Source organism: Megachile rotundata, chromosome 8 (assembly GCF_050947335.1).
Source record: "Megachile rotundata isolate GNS110a chromosome 8, iyMegRotu1, whole genome shotgun sequence".
Taxonomy (NCBI): Eukaryota; Metazoa; Arthropoda; class Insecta; order Hymenoptera; family Megachilidae; genus Megachile; species Megachile rotundata.
In genome coordinates, this window is record NC_134990.1 from 10,246,089 (window position 1) to 10,272,610 (window position 26,522).

At 32.4% G+C, this 26,522-nt stretch overlaps 3 protein-coding genes and 1 long non-coding RNA gene across 12 annotated transcripts in view; 3 read left to right on the forward strand and 1 right to left on the reverse strand.

Moving 5' to 3' along the window:
• ZC3H3 (zinc finger CCCH domain-containing protein 3) overlaps positions 1 to 19,041 on the forward strand; it is a 35,915-nt gene extending 16,874 nt beyond the window's left edge. The window contains exon 8 of the mRNA XM_012282157.2: positions 18,322 to 19,041. Within this exon, the coding sequence (XP_012137547.2) occupies positions 18,322 to 18,464 (143 nt within the window). The 3' untranslated portion in view covers positions 18,465 to 19,041. The remainder of the gene's footprint in view (positions 1 to 18,321) is intronic.
• Positions 847 to 25,294, reverse strand: dbo (Kelch-like protein diablo). Of its 7 annotated transcripts, none has more exons than XM_076534780.1 (7): positions 6,402 to 6,760; positions 5,164 to 5,240; positions 4,677 to 5,050; positions 4,287 to 4,602; positions 3,514 to 4,211; positions 1,893 to 2,235; positions 847 to 1,770 (listed from the first exon to the last, which is right to left on the reverse strand). In XM_076534780.1, the coding sequence occupies exons 3-7, from the start codon at positions 4,988 to 4,990 to the stop codon at positions 1,579 to 1,581; spliced, it is 1,863 nt and encodes a 620-aa protein (XP_076390895.1). In that variant the 5' UTR covers positions 4,991 to 5,050; positions 5,164 to 5,240; positions 6,402 to 6,760; the 3' UTR covers positions 847 to 1,578. The 7 variants fall into 7 exon arrangements, with proteins under 7 accessions (XP_076390895.1, XP_012137553.1, XP_076390899.1 ...); XM_012282163.2 differs by having other exon boundaries at positions 6,371 to 6,760; XM_076534784.1 differs by lacking the exons at positions 5,164 to 5,240; positions 6,402 to 6,760 and adding an exon at positions 25,022 to 25,294.
• Positions 11,580 to 15,298, forward strand: LOC143265051 (uncharacterized). Of its 3 annotated transcripts, none has more exons than XR_013039160.1 (4): positions 11,580 to 12,331; positions 13,157 to 13,205; positions 13,282 to 13,330; positions 13,406 to 15,298. It is a non-coding gene; the product is annotated as an uncharacterized LOC143265051 (long non-coding RNA). The 3 variants fall into 3 exon arrangements; XR_013039162.1 differs by having other exon boundaries at positions 11,580 to 12,165; positions 13,406 to 15,297; XR_013039161.1 differs by having other exon boundaries at positions 11,580 to 12,147; positions 13,406 to 15,297.
• LOC105662092 (uncharacterized) overlaps positions 22,509 to 26,522 on the forward strand; it is an 83,171-nt gene continuing 79,157 nt past the window's right edge. The window contains exons 1-2 of the mRNA XM_012282149.2: positions 22,509 to 22,647; positions 24,464 to 24,679. Of these exons, the coding sequence (XP_012137539.2) occupies positions 22,509 to 22,647; positions 24,464 to 24,679 (355 nt within the window). The remainder of the gene's footprint in view (positions 22,648 to 24,463; positions 24,680 to 26,522) is intronic.

A 26,522-nucleotide genomic window follows, 5' to 3' on the forward strand; every position in this document is an offset into this window, starting at 1 on the left:
CTTATTTGAACTTCGTTTAGTGATTACAATAATTTGTACCATTTTAATTCGCTAATTAGATTACCTGAACTCAACAGAATTACTTCACTTATGCTATATTGATGTTACAAATTTACTGTATTTATGAAGAAATAGAAATTCTTTCACGATTTACTTCTAATTAAAACTGGTTGTTCCATTGAAGAAGGTCATGGTACAATGTTGAGAATTTGTAGTTTCTAATAATGATATTTCGTAACAAGTTATTTAGAGACAGTTACATCATATCGTTCAGTATAATCTTATACTAGTCATGTGTTTTGTTTTCTTTTTTTTTTTCAACAATCTCATAGATGTAACACAACTAGTGACTCGTAAACTTTCAATTTTGTAATCAATCGACGAAAATTTTTAGTTTCTTTTATAATTTTCTATTCAAATAATTATAAAATAATATTCGTTATTGTTAGTAAAATATTGCTCACACTCAGCCGAATCTGCTGACTCTTACTAGATTATTATCACAAACGTTACATTATGAAATTGTTGGATAATGATCCCTATCACCATTTTGTACATATAAGACTACTCTTTTGTTACTTCGAACGAAACGCAAAATTGATCAAGTTTTGTTCATTATAATGGTACAGAAGAATGAAGAAAACCTAACTTTAGAAACTACAACATTCAGTACTTAATGAAACCATATCTATAACTTACGTGTATTTCATACATTGTCTTAAAACAGAAGTGTGCTTAGAGCCAGAAACATTTGTTTCATTTATTTAGATATACATAACTTTTGGTTTCAGTTCAGTCTTGTTGATAAAAATACGTTGTAGAAAGCATACTATCGAGACAGAAACATTTCATTTGATTAAATCTTTATTTTTGTTTCTTTGTATCAGTTGGTGCACAAGCGGCCCTTCATAACGAAGTTCTGATGTTAATGTGGGCTTTAAAAATTCGTTTTTCTGAATTATTAAAAAAATGGAAACAGCGGGTGTTCCGTCGAAATAAGTATCGTGTTCGAAAATATGTTCAAAAAAAGATTTTGCCTTTCCATTATTTGTGTCTTAAACGTTCACCATCTGTACAGCTATACTATAAAAAAATTACAATATAACACTTAAGTCTAAAACGACTGGAATCAAATATTTTTTAATGCATGAAAGAATGTGTAAATAACGTAGAAAGGAATATCTTACAAAAGCTTACTTAAAAAATTCATAAAGTGGCAGTATGAGCATAGACGAAGAGTAATTTTTCTTACGCAAAGAAAATATACATTTATATTCAGTACAATATGAACCTAAATAAAATGACTAAAGTTTAAAATGAATGATAAGTTAATGAAAGCGAACGAAAAAATGGATAACAATTTGTGACGAAAATGATTTTATCTGTAGAAAGGCAAAGTCTTGTAAACGCACATGTTACTTATATAATGCTCATCGATCGGCGGTAGCGTTTTCTAGTATTAGTTATAACAACAGGAACCGATACAGGAGCGGGAGGAGTCACAGGCGTAACAGGAGTTACCGGCGTGAGAGGAGTTAAAGGAGTTTCAGCCATTTGGGCTGAAGAGGGGGGCCTGAGCTACCAAATGTAGTTTTCGGTTTGTGGGGTTCGCATTACTCCCACACCTCCACCGAGCCTCCTATAATTCATACAACCACATAATTTCCACTGATTTTGTTCCGAGTCATATACTTCAATTGTTTTCAAGTAGGCAGTTCCATCAAATCCACCCACAGCATATAGCAAACCATTCACTACTGCTAATCCCACCTGTAATACAAGGACACCATTTAATAATGAAAGGACAACTCTCAATAATGAACAAAAGTCTAACTTGAAATTATCTACAAAACTCTATCTTTAAAAATATTTATAAAAGTAAGATTACTTACTCCGCTTCTTCTTGATGTCATAGCTACTATTGGGCTCCAAGAGTTTGTATGAGGATTATACCGTTCTGCACTGGAGAGTTCCATGCAATCATCTCTTCCTCCAACGGCGTAAATTAGATTATTAAATACAGCACAGCCTAGATGCTTACGTCTAGTAGACATAGGGGATACTTGAGACCATTTGTTTTGTCTTGGATCATATCTTTCTACTGTGTTTAAGGGTGACTGCCCATCAGACCCGCCGATGGCATATAAATAACCGCCTAACACAGCAACAGCCACTCCAAGTCTTCTAGTAGTCATAGGCGATACTTTGGACCATTTATTCTCCTTCGGATCATACCTGGACAAATGAAATAGTTCATATCATTTGTCACATAGAATACATGACTATCATTCAATAGAACACACGTTTCAAAGAGCAATATATGCTTCCTTCTTTTTCAGTAGTAATTACTAAAAATGATTTGACTGATAAAGGTGATCCTGGTGTCTTATAAACCATATCAAAATGTCGTTATTAAACTTTGTAAAATATCAACACAGTATAAATAAATCATTTGTAGTCTAATGTTTATATACAGAAACTAATCTATTTGAAAACACACTTATTTCAATTGAAAAGTGTTGTTTTATTTCATATTAAAATTTTCTATTATATTTTATTAACAGATAATTAAAACATAGCATGTTTTTTATTTGAGTACATGTCAATATAAGAGTTTATTTTGTGTTCACATTATATTAATATGAGATTGTCTGAAAAGTTCGTAGTGTTTCTTGAAATGAAATTCAATGTAAAATACAGTTGTCATTTTATTCTATTCTTATTTCTTGTTAGTTAATGAATGTTAGGGTGATGGGACAAAATGAAACTTCGACAAGGTCAGAATATAAGGGGTGTATTACAACATCCCTATTTCACTCACATAACATTTGTTGAGTGATTATTGTTGCATGTAGTCTATCACTATCATGTTGAGATAGTATTGGTCACTTTTCTTCGTTAGCAACATTCATCTTCAACAGTCGAAGGCTTTCATCTTTGACAAAAAAAATTTCCTTCTTTAAATCTAACATAATTCTCAATGTTAATTTTACTATGCAAGCACATTTCTTGTTGTATCAGTAGTAGGACTCCCTTTCAAACTTGTACCATATATCACGTAGTGAGTATTCTATAAAATTATTTAAAACTAATGTTTTCCACAAAAATTGCTATCACATTCAATGCCGGTATAAAACAATAAAAATAGCAATAAAATCAAACTTAAATAAAACATCACAAAAACACTATGAACTTTTGGGACAATATAATACTACTGTTTTAGTTCATCTGTTAATATTAGATCAAACAGTTGAATCGATTATTCTACAATAAGGGCCAAAGATTTTAGCGATTCAAGACTATTAAAATAGTTACTGCATTAATTTTTAAGATGGTCAAATGTAGGAAAAGAGTTTAATAGAAAAGAAAGTTAATATGGAAATTAATATCAGAACAATCTTGCATCCATAACATGCACATACTGGAACCCAATGGTAAAAAGAACTTGAAAAGTAAAAATCTTCAGCCCTTGCTACAACGTAAAAGAATCAAAATTAAAACAAAATATTTTACCTTTCAACGTGGTTCAAACATTGGACGCCATCCTGACCACCTACCGCATAAAGGAAACCATCCAACACCGCAACACCTACACTAGTTCTACATGATGTAGTAGGTGCAACGTCACAGGACCATTGATTCGTTTGTGGGTCGTATCGTTCGATGCTATTTAAATAACTCTGTCCATCGTGACCCCCTACCGCGTACAACAGGTCATTCAATACAGCCACTCCAACGCCGCATCTTCGTTTACTCATCGGTGCAACCATTTTCCAATCCGCGGTGTTAGGATCGAATCTTTCTACACTAGCGATTGCATCACCGGAACACCATCCACCGACGGCAAACAAAACTTCACCACGTCTAGTTGGTTTTCTAGGTCGTGTTCTAGGTCCCTGCATTAGCGGTCTTTCTTGCGGAAGTAGCAAGTAATTCTTTGCTTCATCCACCAAGTCTCTGCACGCATCGTCGGATCGAACCAAAAGATCAGAGCCTACAGTTCCAACTAAAAATTTCGGACTAAGAAGGGGTAATCGTACATGCTGAAGAACTTGCGCCAAATGTTGCCTTCTCTCGGTGACGTTGTACTTAACCCAATTCATAACAGCGCTGAATACCTGTTCTTCCGTTCGTACATTTAATTCATCCGAAGAAATAATATCTACTAGTTGGCCGACAGGTAGTAACAGAAATTCTTCACTCTCCATTACCTGTGCAACATCAAACGTAACTTAAACGAAACCGTTCAAAGGAACGAATCATACGTAGGGACGTGGAGAACATACTTCCTGAAAATTATGTTGTGTGAACTTATCCGCGATTCTCAATAGTTCACGACAAGAATGAGTATCCGCAAACGCTCGTATTCCTAGACAATTAGAAGGATCTAACTGGCGTTTGAGAAACTCGCAACAGATATCTTGAATCTCTGCTAGCTGGAGAAGGCACGCTGCTGGAAGGAGAGTTTGAACGTTCGCTTCCTCGACGATGATGTGAGAAGTATAACAAAAGTCTATCAGTAGCTCCATCGCCATTTCGTCTATATCACGGATTGTAACTTCAGTTTGTCGAGATTCCGCCAGCTCCCCAGTAAACATTGCTCTGCACAGACAAAGAATAATTGTAGTTTATTCATGTGGTTTATTTTATTCATACGTTTTGTTGTAATATGTTACCTGAAGTACGGACTGCACGCGGATAGAATAACGCGGTGTGCAAATATTTTTCTGGAACCAACGTTGAGGACGACATCGCAAAGTTCTCGATGACGACGAAGAACATTGAGTTCGGTGAGCGTAGCACGAGGATGTTTTTCGGATGTGTGACTGAGGCGGGCTGGGGAAGGCGCGCGTTCCACGACCATCTCACCCATCCTCTGCGAGGATGGGGCGCCCGCGGCCGCTCTCCCCGAGGCGCCCCTAGACCCCCCTAGCTGGAGGCGCAGCGGGGGTGACGCCCAACCCCACACCGAGTCTATCTGCAACACCATTCACCAACCACCACGACTCTTGAACGTGCCTGTACCAGGCCCCCTGATCTTCTCAAATTCCTGGAATTAAAACAATTCATTTAAACATTTTTACTACATTTATAATTAAAAGATTCTTCTACGTAACATTCTACGTTTTTAATCTTTTGTGCGTCTTTGTATGTCTGACTTACTAATCTATCAATTGCACAGCTTCGGTGCAGGTTCAGCTAATATAGCCTGGATGTACCAATATGTCATCAAATGTGAGCTAGGATATAAAGCGGTAAGCATATTAGGAATATGAAAATGTCTAACTAATAAAACGTGAAGAAATATGCAAATCGTAGTGATCAGGAACAGAATAATAAGTAATTGCAGGAACGATAAAAGAAATTTATAAATTATAGAGCTAAAAAAGAGAACATTAGAACATTTGGTAATGAACAATAGCAAAGTGGACAAAATAACAAAAAATATAAAAGAATTGATAGACGAGTCGAAGAAGAATAGATTGTATGAAGGAAATACATAAAGCTAGACAAGGAAATGTAAAACTGTAATAGTTAGGAATGGAAGATATAATCTATAATGTATACATAGACTGTGCATTTGTACATGTATTTTTATGTAATAGTTTTGTCTTTAAAGTTGTTTAGAACAGAAGCTTTGTATATGAACTATATGCAACTTTTTCAGCTTTTGTTGTACATTCCCTAATATAAGATAAAATTTGGTTGCCATTTGCTTCATAACAGGACGCTATTACGTATAGCATTGAGTAAAAGAAAATGTTACTTCCAAACATATCTGATTACGCAAATGAAACTATGTATAAATCAAATTCATGTACATTACTAATCAATTGCAAACAATGAATCGATTCTTGGAAAAAAGATTAGTCCTAAAACTTTATAGATGTATATTGTTACCATGAAGATAATTATCTTATTAATTGAATCATAAATATTCCATAAACTTTCATAACTTCTAGAAAACGCCATGTACAATGTTTTGTATATTTTACAGGCACTGCTAAAATTTCAATATAAAATGAGAAATATTAATACAAAATTAATGCACAGAATTAATATGAATACATAAACAATGCTTCCTGTTAATTTTAATTTTACAATCACCATAAAATACAAATCAAAACAGAAAAATTGTTGTTTATATATAATGTAGATGATCCCCAATATTAGTACAGTGTTTTGAAACAGGAAAATCAGATAAATAACAAAAATGGAAACGATTATAAACGTAATGCTGTATGTTGGACGAGTGACATGGATTTAAAAACACATTCATATGCACGTTGGTTCGTGTAAAAGTGTTTTTAAGAAATTCGTTGAGTCATAGGCGTGAGAAAGTGATAGTACAAACATCATTGACACTCACTGTATGATGGATACGAAGATTTATGACGTACGATTCACAAATTCGATCGAATTTCTGCACAGTTTGAGTAGTTTTCCGGCTAACGAACGATAAATAAATATATCCGATGAGCCTTTCAGCTTCGTTCGTTCGCGATATGGTTAAAATGATAGCATGCTGTCGAATGTTAGGCAACGATGCTGTTTGAAAAATCGAAATCAAACTGAAAATTCGATGCACCAATTTTTCCGCGGACGATATCACGAGGGCACTTTCATTTTGAGGTCTTTTACTGTGATGCACACAATGCACCAAATATCAATTCGCTACTTTCTGAACCGAATCCCCAGGGCTACGCTCGCGTTGTGCCAATTGTGTCAATCTACCTTTGCTTTCCGTTCACAACTAACAGATGGAGACACCACATTCTTGGAATTGTCAGAATCGTTGCAACTGCAATTACGCTTTCCCTTTTCAGCCACAGATGGCGAATTAATGACCGATTTCGTTTGTTTAAATTTTAAAACAGAGTACTGAAAGAAAAATTTTGTTTCAAATTATGAAAATATCAAATTAGAGGTGAGGTTTAGTACTTTTTTGTATAACTACTGATTTGTAATATAGATTTGTAGGAACTTTTATTTTAAAATAAAATATTTTGTGATTCGATACTGTTTGCGTTACTAAATAATTGTTTTCTTTTTGTTATAAATTTATAAGTTTGTACTTTCTTTAAATATTTCTATAAGTTAAGAAGAATTGAAATGTTGAATATTCTTTTAAAGTATAAATTTCAAATTCGAAAATTTTCAGATTTTTACTTTTCAATTAATAAAAAGATTATAACAAATTAATTTGTTCTTAAGTTCACTATATAAATAAAAATAAGTAGTTTTTAATCCATAAGTCTATGTTTTTAATTGGTTGTTACCATACTGATCTAAACTAGAAGAAAAACCAATAATAGCGCCACCTGGCGACTCATCCGATTTGGATTAGAATGGCGGAATGTTTTCCTATCACCCCTGTATTTAATTAGTAGTGAAGTTTAACAGGAAGTGCTATTTTGCAACTTTTTTAAAAACGTACATTATTATATTATGATTTAAAATGGAAAAAGCTAAACGGTTCAATAAAAGTGGTTACAAATTCTCTATTCTCTACATTTGCAAATTTTCCAACCCTTAAAACTTTCAAAATTGCAAATGTTGATATTTCCATATTTAAAATTCCCCAAGTTCGAAATTTCCAAGTCTCCAAATTTTTATATTTGCAAATTTTCTAAATTTTCCAAACCTTCACATTTTCCAATATCCATATACACAAACTTCCAAATCCAAAAACTTCAAAAATTTCAAATTCAATAACACCAAAAATTCCAAATGTTCATAGCTAAAAATTCTCCACCAGTCCAAACGTCCAATATCCTCCAACTGTCAAAATTTCCGAATTTCCGGTTCTCACCAGATTGTCTCCCCACTGTAAAAAAACATCAAACACCATAGTGCGCATATAACCTAAAAAAAGGATATCCAAACGTAGGAACAGAGCGAGCAAGTTTCCGTTTACGTATCGTTATCGTTATTCATTAATATAATCGCTCGATCATAATATCTTTCGGTCGAATCGTGAAAGCTGGTCGTTTTATGGTTATTTGTTGCATCAAGCCGTCGGCTCGCGCGACGATCGATGCGCTTCAAAGCGAAAGCGGAAAGAATGTCGCGTGTCTGGACACGTATGTACAGGCATGCTACATGTATACATATGTATTTACGTGTATATGCATGTGTATTCTGCTTCCGCGAACATAGCCTCTCATTTTCTTCCGCGAAATTATTCAATCATCACGCGACAAGCGGCTCGAGCCGTTGCGCTGTGCATCACCTTATTAAGATTACAACAGGTTGGTCGGTTGTAGCCATGGTCAAATCTAGGTCACCCGTAATAAGACGTAACCGATTTTTATTGGCACCTGCCACCCGAACTCACGATGATCCGTTTAATCGTTTTATCGCATCGGGCTGCCGGTATTTCTGCAGCTTGCACGGGAATCGCCGTTCACGGAAGTTCGCGCCATTTTATTGCACTCTCGTGCGTTCTCGTTTCACGGAAATGCTTGATCACCGTGTGTGATGAAATTTTGCTTACCTACTTCAATTTTTAATGTTCCTTTGTAATGCTTGTTTAACCGCGTTCAAGGTGTTATGGCTTCGATTAAACGAAACCGGTTGTAGATCATGTTTTATCTATGGTGCATTTTGTGATACGTTCGATCGTATCACGCTGATTAATGAAACTGATAGTAGATCAAGTTTCATCTATGGTGAATTTTGTATATTAAATCCTATCACATGTTTAATTTGATCATAAGTTTATTCTAATCATTATTATTTATTCGATAATTATGGTAAGATAACAGTGGATGTATAACGAACCTTAAGAGAGTAACAGGTTCCTCCGTCGTGCGGATCTAAACTGGATGTCTTCTGGTGGCGGCAAAATTCAAATCTGTTTAAACTAATTATCGATATATACTAATGTGATCATGTAAAACGTTTCTTAGATTTTCAAATTTTTATAGACAGATTTATTTATTTGTAAAGATTTATGTGTAAGACTATTTTTGAATGTTAACTGATTTTTAAATAAATTACCATATAAGTTAGAAACTGTTTTGGAAAAATGCTTTAAGGATACATTGATATGATAAAATATTACAGTTACAAAGAAAACTAATTACACAAAAATTATTTTAAAAAATAAAAATAGTTAAGACAATTTTTTGAACACACTTTATTATCGCATAAGGGACTAAATAAAATGAATATAGGTTAAACTAATATTATATAGGTTAGGTAAAATCTAAACATGTTTAAAATGACTATTATTACACCAAAATTAATATTTTTATTACCATTTTCATATTTTATTGATATTTATAACGTGTGTATATTTTATTGATACATCCTGTATGTACACGTTATAAGTGAACATGTAATTACTATATCTTTTGTTTTTAACCTATAAGTTATATGTAATTACGCAAGAAAGTAGTTGCGTATTAGATGTCGCGCCTAATATACATTTGTACTACTGCGAATTCATAGCTCTACCACAGTGAACGTTTGTACAATCTTTTGAATTTTCTGACGTTAATATACAAATTTTCGTTTCGATAATTTTTTTGCGATTCAATTTTACTATTTTGAATACATTTTTCATACATAAATATAATTTTAAATGTTTTTCTAAATACTTCAAAATTTATGTAAGATTCAATGCGGAGATTTTTCTTTTAAATCATTTATTTTAAGATCGCCCCTGAAATAATTTATTTAAAATATTAGTTATTACAAACAATTGCCTTTGAGAATCTATTTTTATAATATAATTGTATATTTAATAAATTACATTAATTATTTTATCAGGTTATAAATTATTATAAAAATTTAATATTTAATATGTATAATACTTACAATAATTTAATATAATATGTTAATTTATCAGTTTATTATTTTCTTACAATTGTAAACTGAAAATATTTTCAATTGTATACAATATATGTTTATCTTTTCACAAAAGAATAAAAGGTTGAAGAATATAAATGACTTTTACATACAGATTAACATTTCACTTTTCCAGCATCCTCAATTTAAAAAATTTCGTTCAAACAACTTTTCAATTCACACGAAGGTAGTTTTCATGTACAATCATTATGGTTCAGATGATTTAAAGTTTCTTCCATTATCACGAAAACCGTTCGTGGAGAAATTTTGGAAAGCGTATCGTTTTGTTGCACGTAGCAGGCGTTACTTTTGATTCGTGTAATTTTAAGGTAACATATCAAACCTCTGTCATAAATTCAAACTCTTCTTCCCCAGGCTTTGTACAATGTGCCATTTTGACTTACGTAAGTACAATATATCACAACAATTATAGAGTCACGCAACAAATATTGTGTCTTAATCTTGCATTTTGATTTATAACCACAAATATACACCTTCGACGCAACAATGGGTGTCAACAACAAAGGTATAACCCTAATTACGTGACGTCATCGCATATAAAAGTACAGTTGTTAGCACTTTGATTAATATAACTCATTTATACATATAAATATTTATTCCTACATCCTCCCACGTATATAAAGCACAATAAAACAATTTTTCTCAAACAGTTATATTTATCGAAGGCTTGTTTTTACACAAATCAACTAATGCGTCAAAATCTTTTCATATAATTTTACTTTGAATTAGTATTTAAAATTATGTATTTTTTTATTTAAACTGCATTTGATCGTTAAACAGTTGACACTGCACGAAATTATTGTCACGATTTACATCAAATTTCATGAGAACCACATCGGAAAATATTCTAGTAATCTTCACGTAATTAGGATGGTAAAGTTCGTTCGGTAAACGCGATCGTAGACTCGAGCGCCATCTTCCATAACGGAAGAAAATAAACTAAACTAGATCGTCTTTGATTTAGGTTCACGCGGTTTATCGTGGCTTCTCAGTTTTGCATCGGTGACTCGGGCCGGTTTTTGCACGAGTATGATCTTTATCGAGGCTGTTCGACTGAGTCGTCAGTGTAATTTTAAATTCGCGATGCGTCGAAGCGTCATTAAAGTGGTTTAAGAGGTATCGGGCCGATGTAACCGTGCGGTTTTTTGACTTAAACACGCTGCCTCGAGGCGCGTTTAACTCCGATTTCAGAAACTCGAACCGATTGCAGCTTTTCGGAACCCGACCCGAAATAATGTCTCTCTCTTTTCCGCTTCCCGCGGAAATTTACATGGATTTTAATGCCGTTACGTTAACAAATTATCGCGCTTGTAATTAACTCGTTATTCTCGGACAAAATTTATGACACTCTTCGCGTTTGGTTAGTCAGTTTATTACGATAGAACACTCAGGCAATAATAATAAATAAATGGCGGGAAGTGACTTAGTAAATATAATTTATCGATACTTTGTGAATATAAATATATATATTGGTTAGATAAAAATAATTTATATAACATTTTTTAGACATCTTTTTAAAATACATTGTTCCATATATTTCCTAAAATAAATTCTTAAATATTTTTACTGTCATGTTGGAATAAATTGTGCAGTGTATAAAAAGGAATGATAACAAATGTTAATATTATAGGTTATGTAAATTACAAATCGATTAATTACGTAATCATTTATTTTTATTACATAATTATGCAACAATTTATCTCTGTTGTATAAATATTCATCTAACTAATTTATCTCTGTTACATAAATATTTATCTATCTACAAAATAATTTATCTTCAACAAAATATTTCCTCCTTATTTCATACTCTAAAAATAGGAACTTATTAATAGTTTACTATCACGAATCAAAAATTAAAATTCATGTTTATAATTAAAAGATGACGTATGCAATTCGTGACATATTCTCAACAAAATATTACACGTATCAATCAATCTACATGTTTACACAGATCTCGTTGAGAGATTAATTACAAAGCGAATGTGACGGTCGATTGAAATAAAGAAATTGTAAGAAAAGAAATCGAATATAAGTGGATCGATACATTTTTTTTTCTCTTCGTGCACGAGAAAGTCGCGGTGAATTATTATCGAAGCACAAACGTTTCTTTGTTCATGTTTCACCGTTCGAGAAGAATGTACTTCGTACCTGTAAGCACAACGTCCCGTTGCTATGATTAAGAAGCTGTGATCTGATCGAAGATTTTTATCGACTTATGTACACCCGGCTCGAAGCTATACGATCGTAAAATGATTCACCTTTAATGCATCGGTACATTTTCGAAAGAAAGTAACTACATATCTGAAAATGCATTGATCGGTAACTGCGAAATTACATGGCAAAATTTCGCAGTATATTTAATCGGAAAATCTTTTCATTATGATCGGACGGACGAGAAATTTCATTTTTTAACAGAAATTTCGAGATTCGAGAGATAGTGAGGGATATGAGCTGGGTGGGTAGATGGTGTGAGAGGTGGAGGTTATGTCTGGTATTATGGATGGAAAGGGCGCTTGGAAATTTAGATGATTTAAAAATTTGAGAATTTGAAATTTTGAAAACGGAAGGAGGTAATTTGGTAATTTTTTAATTTCAGAATTTAAGAAGTTAATTGGAGAAAGTGGAGACTTTGGAATTAGTACATTTTTCAGATGAGACAATTTGAGAATTTAAAAATTTAAGATTTTGATAATGGAAGGAGACAATTTGGGAATTTTAAAATTTTAAAATTTAACAATTTGGCAATTTGGACATTTGAAGGTTAGATTTTTAAATTTTGAACTGAGTCAAGTTTTAAGTTTCTGTAGTTTTTGATACCTTAAAACTTTTTCCAAACTTTCAAAATTCCATAAAATACAAAAATTTTAATATTGCAGTGTCAAAATACCAAATTTTCTGAGTTCCAAAATTACAAATTCTCAAAAATATAAAATTCATAATTCTCAAATTCTAAAGTTTCAAATTCTAAAATTCCAAAATTCTATAATTTCAAATTCCTAAAGAACTGAAGTCTCAAAATTTCATAATCCTAAAATCTCAAACTACAAAATTTATTTTTAAAAATTCTTAAGTTTTAATGCTCGAAATTTAAGAATTACAAATTTGAAAATTTCTGAATTTGTTTACTTATCAACTTCACCCACCCCTTTTTATTATATGTACAATGTGCTACATTGCATAATGTACTATATAATAAATTGTGCAATTTTATACTATATTGCAATTGTATAATTTTATTAATAGTATTTCTCAAAATTCTAATATATTTATTTTTTCACAGAAAAATAACATACCAAGAACGTCGTAAAGATAACCTTAAAATGTTTTTGGTAATTCCAGTAAAAATTTAATAAATATTATTAACAGTATCTTATCAAAATTCTAATGTACTTATCTTTTTCACAGGAGAACATCACACTAAAAATGTCAAAAAGATAACCTAAAAATGTTTCTGGTAATTTTGGTAAAAATTAATAAATTTTATGAACAGTATCTTATCAAATTTCTGACGCACTTATCTTTTTCACAGGAGAACATCATCTGAACCACTGCTTCTGATTATAGCCATATAAACTTACCTGTTAATCGAAACGAGTCGAATTAGCAATTCAAAAACCCAGAACGAGATATGTTTATATAATTTCTTCATTTTCGTTATCCCTCGTACCACTTTTCTTAAAAACGATGCGATCACCAGAAGGAAAGTGGGCATTACATTATCGAAATTTCCCAGTTAATTCGGTTAAAGCGGCTTGTATCGCGCGAATGATATTTCCGACAAATAATCCGAGCCTCGATCGAAGTGTTTCAACGATCCCGCATAAATACGTTTCCCGTCCGTACATATACGTCTTCACCTGTTCGTCGTTATTTACGCGTCACGGTGGGAAAGAGCGCGAAATTCAAGGAGGAAACGGGATTGAAAGAAGCGAAGGAGAAAGAACGACAGAGAATGCGTTGCAAGAGGAAGACTCGTTTCCCGCGTGACATTTATTTTTATGCCCTCTCATTTGCGCCCGCTTATGGTCGAGCACGTGCTACCCGGATCGATTGAACGGGCCCCGTGCCGCCTCCATAATCCATAACAAACGTTCAGCCATGCTAAGAAATCGTTTCGATGCTACTTCTTCCTAACCTAACCATCTTCTCGAACGCGGTGGCCATGGACAAAGATCTTACTTGCGATTGGGTGTAATTTTTGGTCTCTCGAATTTGGGACTTGGGGAGTTTGAGTTTTGGAATTTTGGGATTTAGGAGTATTGCGGTCTGAGGGTTTTGGGATCTCGGGGGTTTGAAATGGAGGAGGGTTAAAGTCTTAGAATTTTTATAGTTTGACAATTTAAGATTTTGGGAATTTTGAAACTTGGGACTAAGAGATTGTAGAATTTTGGAAATAAGGTAGTTTAATGATCAATAGAATCCAGATCTAGTAATTTTCTGAGCTAGAAATTTTGAAATAAGCTTACATCAAAACTTAAATATTTAAAAATTCAGAAATTTATAAATTTATAAATTTCAAAATTTAAAAAATTTTGATATATAATAAATTAGTGATTAGATACTTGTATTCCTATTTCTTGAATCAAAAACAAACCATACAATAAAATAAGAAAATTACAAAAATTTTCTAGAAACCCATTCCTCCCACCGCCATTTTGTAAACGTCATCAAATTGTAATTGTGTCCAGCAGCGCGGTGTAAAATAATAATCGCGAGAAAGGTGAACACTGTCCCGTTATCCGAAAACTTCGTTATTTAATTCGAATAACGGTGGTCGTATGGAAATAATTGCACGCGTGATTAACTTTCAGGACACCCAGTATGTGCGTGTGTTATAAAAGGATGCGTTAAAAACCGGCTCGAGTAAGACGCGCGAATTATTTATTATCATATACTTGGCCCAGTTAAAGGCACATTCACGCTGATGCATTGGTATTGAACTTGTGTCACATCGCCGCACATTGCACCGAGTATCGGACAGACAGCGTGAATGATTTAAATCGTGAGAAATAATTCATGAGAAGTTTGAGTAAGATTTGTGGCACAGGATACCAGGGTAATCACGCGCAGTGCTGAAAACGTAATGTAAACGTGAGATAAATAATCATTGTAGAAACAATTTTTCATTTCTACTTTATAACGTTTGATAATATTGAATAAGTAGCCACGTAATTAAGTGTTCGTGCGGATTGGAGGTTAGGTTCCTTGCGTTCGGAAATTTTGGGACTCGAGAATATGGTAATTTGGAATTTTGAAATTTGAGGATTTCTCAAATTTCAAATTTCTAATTTCTCAAATTTCCAAATTCTCAAATTTCTAAATTCTCAAATTTCTCAAATTTCAAATTTCTCAAATTTCCAAATTCTCAAATTTCCAAATTCTCAAATTTCCAAATTCTCAAATTTCCAAATTCTCAAATTTCTCAAATTTCCAAATTCTCAAATTTCCGAATTCTCCAATTTCCAAATTCTCAAATTCCCAATTTCTCAAATTTCAAATTTCTCAAATTTCCAAATTCTCAAATTTTCAAATTCTCAAATTCCTAATTTCTCAAATTTCCAAAGTCTCCAATTTCCAAATTCTCAAATTCCCAATTTCTCAAATTTCCAAATTCTCAAAGTTCCAAATTCTCAAATTTCCAAATTCTCCAATTTCCAAATTTTCAAATTCCCAATTTCTCAAATTTCCAAATTCTCAAATTTCTCAAATTTCCAAATTCTCAAATTCCCAATTTCTCAAATTTCCAAATTCTCAAATTTCAAATTTTTCAAATTTCCAAATTCTGAAAGTTCCATTTCCTCAAATTTCCAATTTCTCAAACTCTTTATTATCTATATTTTGTAATAAAAACTTAAATTTTATTATCTATATTTTGTAATATAAATCTAAATTTTATTATCTATATTTTGTAATACAAATCTAAATTGCACTACCTGTATTTTGCATAACAACCCCACTTTTAATACCAATATTTTTTATAATATACTTTTATTATTTGCATCTTGTATAATGACCCGTTTTATTAACTGTATTTTGTGTAATTACCCAAGTTTACATGTACTCCTGTATCCGCCATGTCATGATATATCGCGCCATCTGCTATGTAAGACTAAGTTAGGCCATTTGTCACTCTCGACAAAACTCTCGGATTTCGATAGCGATATCGATGCATAAATTATGCTTATTGCCTAATAATCATGAAAGAATACGAATTCTTTGATAGCGGCTGTACATGACCGTTTAATTCAATTATGTAACTAAATTTTCAAGGTGCGTTTCATACATTTGAATACAGATGTTTCTTCGCATCTGACTCTTTTATCTCGTGGCTCAGATGTTTTAGCGTCGATGGGTCACTTTAGGCTGGGTGGTTTAGTATGAAACAACTTCAGATAAGAATCTGTTGGAGCATTTACTGCTTGTACGATCTCCTTGGAAATGAAGAAAAGGAACAGTTTAATGAAGGAAACTGAAATGTAGTAATGATTCGATATTTTGTTATGTGGTTTGTATGCTGGGTAATGGAAGACACGTGGTATGTAGAGGTACAAAGTTATGTAATCTCAAAATTTCAAATTATGAAATTATAAAATTTCCACGTTTTCAAATTTTCATATCATAAAAAAAATTTCCAAAATCCCCAAATCCTAAAATTTTAATTTTATAATTCTCAAGTTTCAAAATTGCCAAATTCTCAAATTTCTATATTCTAACATTTTTGGAATGACAAATTTTTAATTTTCAAATTTTCAAATATCCAAAATGTTTAAATCAACAAGTTCCAAGTTAAAAATTCGTAATTTTCCAAACTAACAGATTCCCAATTTTCCAAATTTTTAAATTATAGATTTTCAATTTTCCAAATGTGCAATTATAAATTTTCTATTTTACAACTTTTCTAATTCACAATTTTTAAATTCTCAATTTTTCAAATTCTCAAATTACCAAATCCTAAAATCCCAAAATCCCTAAATGCCAAAATCCTCAGATCCCAAAATCCCCAAATCATGAAATCCCCAAATTCCGAAATTCCTAAATCTCAAAATTCCAAATCTCAAATCTCAAAATTCCCAAATCCCTAAATTCTCAAATTCCCAAATCCCGAAATTCCTAAAATCCCCAAAATCCCAAAAATTCCTAAATCCCAAAATTCCCAAATCCCAAAATCCCCAAATCCCAAAATTCCCAAATCCCAAAATTCCCAAATCCCAAAATTCCCAAATCCCAAAATTCCCAAACCCAAAATTCCCAAATCCTAAAATTCCCAAATCCTAAAATTCCCAAATCCCAAAATTCCCAAATCCCAAAATCACCAAATCCCCAAATCCCAAAATTCCCAAATCTCAAAATTCCCAAATCCCAAAATTCCCAAATCCCAAAATTCCCCAAATCCTCAGATCCCAAAATCCCAAAATCCCAAAATCCCCAAATCCCAAAATGTCCAAATCCCCAAATCCCAAAATTTCCAAATCCCTAAATCTATAAATCCTAAAATCCCCATATTCTCAAATTTCCAACATTCCAAAGACTCAAGTTCCAACAAGCAGCCCCGATAATTTTCCCCTATACCGCCATCTTGCCGACCAATCCCACAATGCTCTCCAATAACCATCGGTGTACTCATAAATACTTCAACGGAAAATACCGAAGGGTTACACAGTTTACCACGGACGCGTGTTCGTCGCGTTACATTTCGCACAGATGAAATTTATGAACGCAATGAAAGACGCGTGCACGAAACGCAGAGTTAAAAAGAAACATGCAATGCTCGTTTCCAGGTTAAGAAACGCGTTATTAATTACACCCGCGAAATGTCTGTGTTTAAATGCGAACAGGACCAAGCACGCATGCAACAGGTACAAAATGGTCGGCCGAGGCTACTTTACGGCACACGTAAATTCGGCTTGTCGTCCCGTTAGTTGAACAACTGCTACAGTTAAATATTACTGACAATTACTGGCGCCGGCTTATAGTTCGTGCTCATAAATTTTCGCGAAAATCAATTAACATCTCGCGAGGGAAATTTGCTAAAACGCGATCATTTTTAATCCGTTGTCGGCGTCACGCAATTGGGACGTGTTATATCTCGAATTTGTGTAAGAAACAAAACACTGTTGCAGTACAAAGTTTCATGTGATGTCTATTTTTCGGGCATTTTGTTTTTTTGTGAATGCTTGTGATAATGTTTATTATTCCGCCATTTTTTTTTTGTAAACATGTAAAAAGTATGGTTTCTTTTATTGGTGGAAGATTTAGAAATTTTGGAAAGCGAGATTTCTGAATTTGACAGTTTGACATTTTTCAGTTTTTTCATCAACAAAGTATATCACTATAAAAAGAACATAATAATAAAATATAGTTGCAAAATATAATGTAGTACGTATAAGCAATAAAGAAATATGAAAGTTCAAAATATGTGATTGATGTAGTATAATTTATGTGCAGGCAACTTTTTTCCGTTAAAATTCACCGGTGTGGGAGCACAAAACGGAAAAGTATACACGAAAGGAGAAGATCGGTACAGGTGGCAATGGAAAATGGTCAGCTGCGCGCTCCAAGACATCGAGAACTGGCTTGTACAAGTATAAATCGGTTGTAGAAACAGTTGCAAAGAAATAACCCGCATATCCTCGTGTTCTTTTGCAATCCCGGTTTCAATCGAGTCGTTAACTTCAACCACGATTTCTAAATACATATACTAACACCTGATTATCTCTGATGCTTAACGGCTCATGATGTTTTTACTTCTTAAGAATGCACCTGGACACGTGTCGCGTTATTTGATCACGGTTAAACTGCGATTAACACAACTTTTTGTATATTACAAATATTCAATTTCTTACATTTGTAAGTTCAATTTAATAACTTCCTGAATTTTTAAAATTGTCACATTTTCAAGGTCGTTGCTTGATTTTTTATATTTGCAAATTGGAATTTATTGTATAATTTGTTTATGAATTTTTATTTATTGTATGATTTTTTAAGTGTTCTGAGTTATTTATTTAACCGAAATGAGGGTTTCATTGTTACTCGGTTAATTTTGCAACCTAACCTAAAAATATAACCTTAAATAATATTTTATTATTCAGAATAACATTTTATTATTTACATAAGAATAAATTATAACTGTCTTGTATTTAATAAAAATTGTAGCTTAGGCAATGATTTATTTAACTTTTTATTTTATTTTTACTGATACCTGCTCTATTATTATGATCAAACATGAAAACATAACCTAATCAATAACACCATCTTTTAATTTCAAATTAGAAATAATCAAGCTTGTTCAAAATTAATTAAATCACTTTGCGAAGAATTAAATGTTTAATTATATACATAACCAATCAATAACAAAATAAGTTTATAATATTAAAAATTAGAATTAGTTTACATTCAATTATTAAGAAAATTATTTAATTGAATCAGACTTCTATCGATACTCGTCCGATATAAATTACCTAACCTTAAAGCGTAACCTAATCAATATCAACTCGAATTGCATTATAAATTTGCTGTATACCACAGTATTTTACAAGAAGAATTCACATATTACATACACTACGCACTACAACTGAATTTAAATAATTTTTCTTCTATTATATCACTTTATTAATTAGTTTCAATAACACAGTAAACAATACAAGTAAACACAGTAATAGTAGCTATACAGTGTTACCACATGACAGCTTTAACTATAACCTTAAATGTTATAAATTTTGGCGCGCAATTCAAACGGCAACTATCATTCCTTAATTCATAAAATATTCCCCATCTTATTTATATTTTTCACGTTGATTTTATGTCTATATATTATAATAGAGTTTTTGAATCAATTTTTAAACGTTTGTTATAAATCTTGAGAATGGTTGAGAATACATAAACGTTGCGACATAAATCGTCCGTTTTCTTTGGCCGGTCACATTCGCGTTGTTAAATGTCGTTTCGCGGGATGGAACACGCGCCGTAACGAGTATCGTCGATCGATTCGATTAAAAGTCACGTGGACACGATGCAAGCAACTCGGTAATGCGCATTTAATGACAAATGCGAAGGGGGAACAACGTCCCTGGGGAAAATTTTTGCTTTGACGATGCCGGAGCGTCGCTTGTCCCTCGATATCCGTGTAAATCCATTTCGGGATCATCACGCGACGTTGGCGTTAAAATTGAACAGAGTCGATTTCTTTCGCTGTTCGCATGAATTTTATTCTTCACGTTTTTTCCTTACTTTTCCATTTATTGCCTTGTAGATTATTTTTATCGTGATACTTTTTCGAGTCTTCGTGTGTGGTCTGTATTTACAATTTCCACGATTGAACCTCTTGTTAGATTTAAGTTGGTGCGTGTTATATAATCGATTCGAAAATATCGGAAAAACTTGGTAATATAAAAGCATTGGAAAACTTCATTTACTTTGTGCTATTTTGAAGTTTGAATTAAATTGAGATTTAATTTTTTGGAAATGTCTATGATTTGAAATGATTTATGTTTATTTTGAAAATTATTATATAAACTGTATCTGTTATTTTGAAGTGAAATATTTATTTGTAAAAGTGTTGCAAAATTTGTATTTGTAATATAAGTTAACAAAAATGCATCATGTAAACTTAATTGTTGCCTTTTGGATTTGTTCTAATAAGTTTAAAATTTATTATTATTTCTCCAATTGTTTATAATTTATAATCTAATAATATTGCAAAATTAAGCACACCTAAATAATATACAAGATCTAAATAATAAAATCTAAATAATAAATAAGAAATTGAAGTATTTAAATAATATATTTAAAAAATGTTAAGAATTAAAATAACGCATTAAAAGAATGTAAAAAATGTAAATAATGCATTAAAAAAAATAAAGAATTTAATACACTAAAATTTAGCGTATTACAATAATACAATAAAAAAATTAAAATAACGTATCAAATATAAAAGTATTCATCAAAGGGGTTGAATAATGTATTTATCTAGATTCTACATACATGTCTGGTATAGTATAGTTGTTAGTCATGTTGGGATATTGGCACGAGCCGTGTGCCTCCACCTGCACAACATATGGCAATGGGGCTTCTACGTGCAGAATGATGATCCACGTCGATGATGCCTATATCGTGGAATGCCAGTTGGATTGAACTGCCGGTTAATTTGTTGTTCATCCCCGCGACTGTTTTTCGAGGGTCGAAAACCGAGCTCTATTTCCGTTACTTGACCCTTCTCAAGGGGGTCACGCATCGTTGGTTTTATCTTTTATCTTTCTCTCTTCATTTTCTTCCACACACTGCCTTCTTTCTTACTTTTTATCTTTTTAATTTCATTTTTATTTGTTTTATTGTTTATTAGGAATATTAAATTTAGGTTTAATTTTTAGTTCAATAGGTTAACTGGTTTAGGCTATAGGTTAGGTTTTCTTGTTATTTTCTTAAAATCTCCAAATTTCTAAATTCTACATACTCGACCTTTCCAAATTTTTAAAAGCCCATAAACTGTATACGAGTCCTAACATTACTCCCATAACCTAACCTAACTCCCATATTCCCATAGAAAAAATACTTACATAAAAGTAGAAAGGGTTAACCCCTATTCACTGAGCAACAGCTGTGTATCTCATTAACTATAGGCCTACACATTTCGTCAAAGTTTGACCATCGCAGAAATGATCCCGTTTTTGTCTCGCCGGATAAACGGTCGGCAAAAGAAGAGGCAATGAAACATCGCAGCCGGTTTCCTCGCACGACATAGCACACATTCCACGGTTTCTCGCGAAAAAGGAAGAGAATTCTGGAGCTCGAGCCTTCGGATTTCATGACACCAGGCCAGAAGACAGAGAAAGTCTTACTCCCCGACGTCGATGGTGAGAACGTGGTGACAAATTAAAATGGGCGAGAGAGGCAGGTGGTGCTATCTCGGTGCTTCGTTTAAAGTTATGTATGCCGGGGCCACTTTTCGGTGGTTCGGATCGCAAGAAGAGATATCGCAATTCGTACCGTCGTAAAACACATCTCTCGAAACGCTTCACCTTTTATTAATGAGTGCTACCGGCACAATAATGCTACTCGTCTTTCGTCAACCTTCTCGCATTTCTGTTTCTCCTACGTTGACAGATACTCGAATACACGTGATTCAGTGGTAGAAAATTTGCCCGCCATATTGATCTCGATCGGAAGAAAAATAGACAGACGACTCGATTAGGTGCAGTGATCTCAAGTGGCGGGGAAATTCAAATCTATACAAGGAGAAATTTTCATCTATCAGTTATTTACACATTATTACACATTCACGTTAAAAATATTAATTTAATTTTACATTATTCTATTGAATTATGCTATTAACTAAAGTTTAACAAAATATACAAGTAAACAAAGTAATATTTTACTACGTAATGTCACATAGTAGTTTTAAATATAACCTTAAATGTTATAAATTTTGGCGCGTAATTTAAACTGTATATATTCATAATGACTATCATTTGAGTCATAAAATGGTATTCTTCATCTTATTTATGCTTTCATTGTGCATTCACGGAATTAAAAAGTCCAAGTACCGGCTTGGGAATACCACAAGTAGCAACGATCACGTACAAATTTATGTCTCAATGGTGGGCGGTTCGCGAGACTTCCGAACCGCTACGTGGAACATGAATCTTCTTTTATTTCATGGGGATCCAATTAATACGCCACATGACGTTTCCGACGAACGGAAATCGGTGAAGGGACTGTCGGGTGGAGAAATGGGGGGGCACACTGCCAGACGTCCGACTCCTGGAGGGGTCCTAAGTTAATTGTTAATCTGTAATTCAGTCTGATCGTTCGGCCACGCTACCGTGGAAACGTCAGTTGGCTCTTGCGATTTTTCGAATCCGTAAAAGCTTTCCAATCTGCTCCTTTTTCCCAGCATTAAGATTATTTGACCAAAAATATATTGCTGGCTCAAAATTTTAATGTACTTTAATGATTTTTATAAAAACAATGTCGTAATTGCAAAATTATAAATTTTAAGTGAAACGAGTCACTGATATTAGGTATATTTGATTTATGCAATATACAGGGTGTTTCATAATAAGTGATGTAATTACTGAACGGTGATAGAATAATTTAAGGAAAGTCTTTTATTATTACTTTGCATAAAAATTTAAAAATTAATTGAACGTTTTGAAAAATATATTTTTCAAATTACTCATTTAAATTTAAAAATTTTCCCGCGCTTTTATGCTAGTTAAAATATTATCAATATGTAATATCTCAGAAATTAAATTTATCATAGCTATTTAGAAATAAAATACACGTGTATAATTCAAAAGAAAAATTTATTAATTTTATTTCTATAAATATGTAATTTGTTAAAATTTTGATTAAGTTCTAATGTTTTGGCGCGTTTTTATAAACTGAAAGTATTATTAACGTAATATCTTGATAATTAAACTTACTACAGCAATTTAAAAATAAAATACAAATAAAAAAAATATTTATGTACAAATAAAAAATTCGTTAATTTTATTGTTATATATAATCAATATTTTCAATTTTTATAAAATTGTATAACCTAAGTGGAAGAAGCACTAGTAAACGGATTAAATAAATTGCTAGAATTTTCTTCTCTACACGTTAAAAAATAAACTTAAGCAATATACATTAATTAAATATAAATAAAAATTTGAAATGAAACTTTGTCATAATATAACGTTAGTTCTTAATAAAGGTTAAGAACCTTCATAGGTTATGATAGTATGGTATCGACGTTCTATCCCCAAAATCGAATTAATTGCAAACTTAATTGCAAGGTTTACGGAAAGTGAGCAGATACGATCGAGGTGTAACGTGTTTTTTCATTCCTTAAAGGAACAAAGACTTTTGCTAATTTCTCGCTAACAATCTGTCTGCGGGCGCGTGCCATGTGGCAAACACAATTTCACACTTCGATCAGACACGCCCGATTTTCCGAGATCCTAATTGGATGAAACTACAAAGACGAACCTCTTGAACGTTGTCCGATCGTTTAACGACTGTGTATATAACAGCGAAATTCCAACTTGTGAAAAAAAGATACCTTCTGGTGTTCGCAAAAGCTTGAAAATTAAAAGAAGAAACATGGCGCGTATACCACTTGCAATTTTTATAGTCCCTACAATATGATATGTACACACATATTACATCTGTATAGTTCTCTTATTATCGCCTCTTTTGTTATTAAGATAATTTTAAATTACGCTTGGGATCTGTTAGGATCAATGCTACAAGAAGAAATATATAAACATGAATTTTTAAAGGTTAGAAAAATGTAGTCGAAAATTATTATGATGTTAAATTGTAATTTTATAAATACCTTGTGATGTTTAATTGTTTGCATTTAAAATGATGTATGTCTTAACACAGTGTTCACTTTCATTTTTTATAAAATATTTAAAATTATTTTCGATTAAATATTAAAACGTTAAATATATTAAATTGTAATTTTATGAATACCTTGTGATGTTTAATTGTTTGCATTTAAAATGTGATGTATGTCTTAACACAGTTACTTTTATTCTCTATAAAATACTTTAAATTATTTTCAATGAAATAATAAAATGTTAAATATTAATTTCTTTTACAGAATATTTTAATGTATCAATTAAAAAATATTTACCATTAAAGGTTATATCAGCGAGTCAATTAAGAATTGAGTTTGAGGGCCTCATGCGGCGAAACCGAGAAGTTCCAAACAGTTTTGTGCATAATTATCCATATGAAATTGCTTCGTTTTACCCATCAAACAACACAAATATTTGCCATCGGAATATACCTAAACGCACGATGAATTATAATCAAGGTAAGTAACCCGTGAGTATCTGCTTCCTCAAAAGTTCCCATGCACATAACCCACAGCAAATACAGAGCTGCAATATAAAACGTTCAGAGATCCCGTGACAGAATATATGGGGTTAGATATATGGTTTTAGAACCAATATACGGGGCAGATGCTCCGTCATCAGTGATTGCATTTTACACGTGTATCTCTGCGGTTTTCGCTTCCCTCTTTTATGACGTATTCTAATAACGATCATTCTATTATACTGGTACTCAATTTTTATAATTTTGGTTAGAAAAATTTCTATATTCTCAATTTTTGTTAAAAAGGTTTTTTTGTTTGATAAGTTTGACGGAAACTAACCTAATTGTTACTTATGATTTTTGATTACGTATGATTTCACTTTTAACTGTCACATATGGTTTAGTTTACTGTGAGTGATTTTAGCTGTAGTATTTGATTTCACCATTAACTGATTTAACTTTAAAGTGTATTATATATAATTAATTATATGTGATTTAATTCTTAAACTGTAACGTATCATTTAACTCTTAACTATAGGTGATTTAATCTTTAATTTTAACGCACGATTTAATCCACAACTACACAAGATTGAACTTCGAATTGAAACTTGCGATTTAACCATTAACTGTACGAGTTTAACCTCTAACTGTAACACGTGATTTAACCATTAACTACAACATACGGAGAATGTTGACTACGTTGACTTTTAACGTACAAGTGACACATATATTCGTTAAAGTGTTGTTTACAATACTAAATAATAAATTAACGAAAATTTAACTGAACTTATTATATTTTTGTGGTAAATAAATTTTTGCGCAAATACTTTGATAAATTTTCAAATTCATTTATCTCAAAAACTAAGCTTTCTATGAAAAAAATAAAAATAAAAAACTTAAACGGTTGAACCGTGTTGAACCCTCGCGTTATATCGCCGTGACTATTGTTCCCGATAATGAATCTACCGTATTACGTAAAAATCGTATCGGAGATGGATTGTGAGAAGGATCGAGGGTCGATCAACGTCCTCGCGATAGTTGGTGTGTTATACAAGCAGTGTTTCGTTCCACGCGACAGACGGAGGAGCATCGGACCCTCGCAACTGTCCCCCGAGGCTAGCACGCGTCGCCACGTGGCCAGCTAACGAAAAAATAAAACAGGAACAAGAAAGGTAAAAGCCATCGACGAGGAGCAAACTTATTTCTCCGTGGCGGCCTCGTTTCATGACCACCGCTCTCCTCGCAACAGTTTGATTTCCGATCGACTGTCCTCTTTTATCCGGATTACAACCCTCGCCTCGTTGTGAGTAAACCTTTTTATAAATTGCCAATCGTAGAGCTTTAGTTCTAATCAAAGTGCGTAGGTACTTGTAATTTGATACTTGCGAGATTGAAAGAATTTTTTGATCGTTGATAATATTCTTAATCCTCAAATCTGAGAGTGCTCGAACACTTACAACCTTAGATTTATTTGATTGAAAATTATTTTTAGTTCTTAAATATTAAATTTAATAAATTTGAGATTAAATAAATATTAAAATAGTAAATTTCTGAATTTCACTTCCAAATCACTGGATCTCAAAATTTCCAGGTTTTCAAATTTCCAGCACTAAATTACTAGAATTACAAATTTACAAATATTTAAACTCAAAAATTTTTTATCTCAAATTGCGAAATTGGGAGATTTAAAAATTTCTAAATATTTCAATTAACAAATTTCTCCATCCTTATGTCCCTAGATTAAAAATTCCTAGATCGTCAAATCTCTAGTTCCCCAAATCCCTAGGTTTTCAAAAATCCCCAGATTCTGTAAATTCAAGAATCACTAGATTTTCACATTC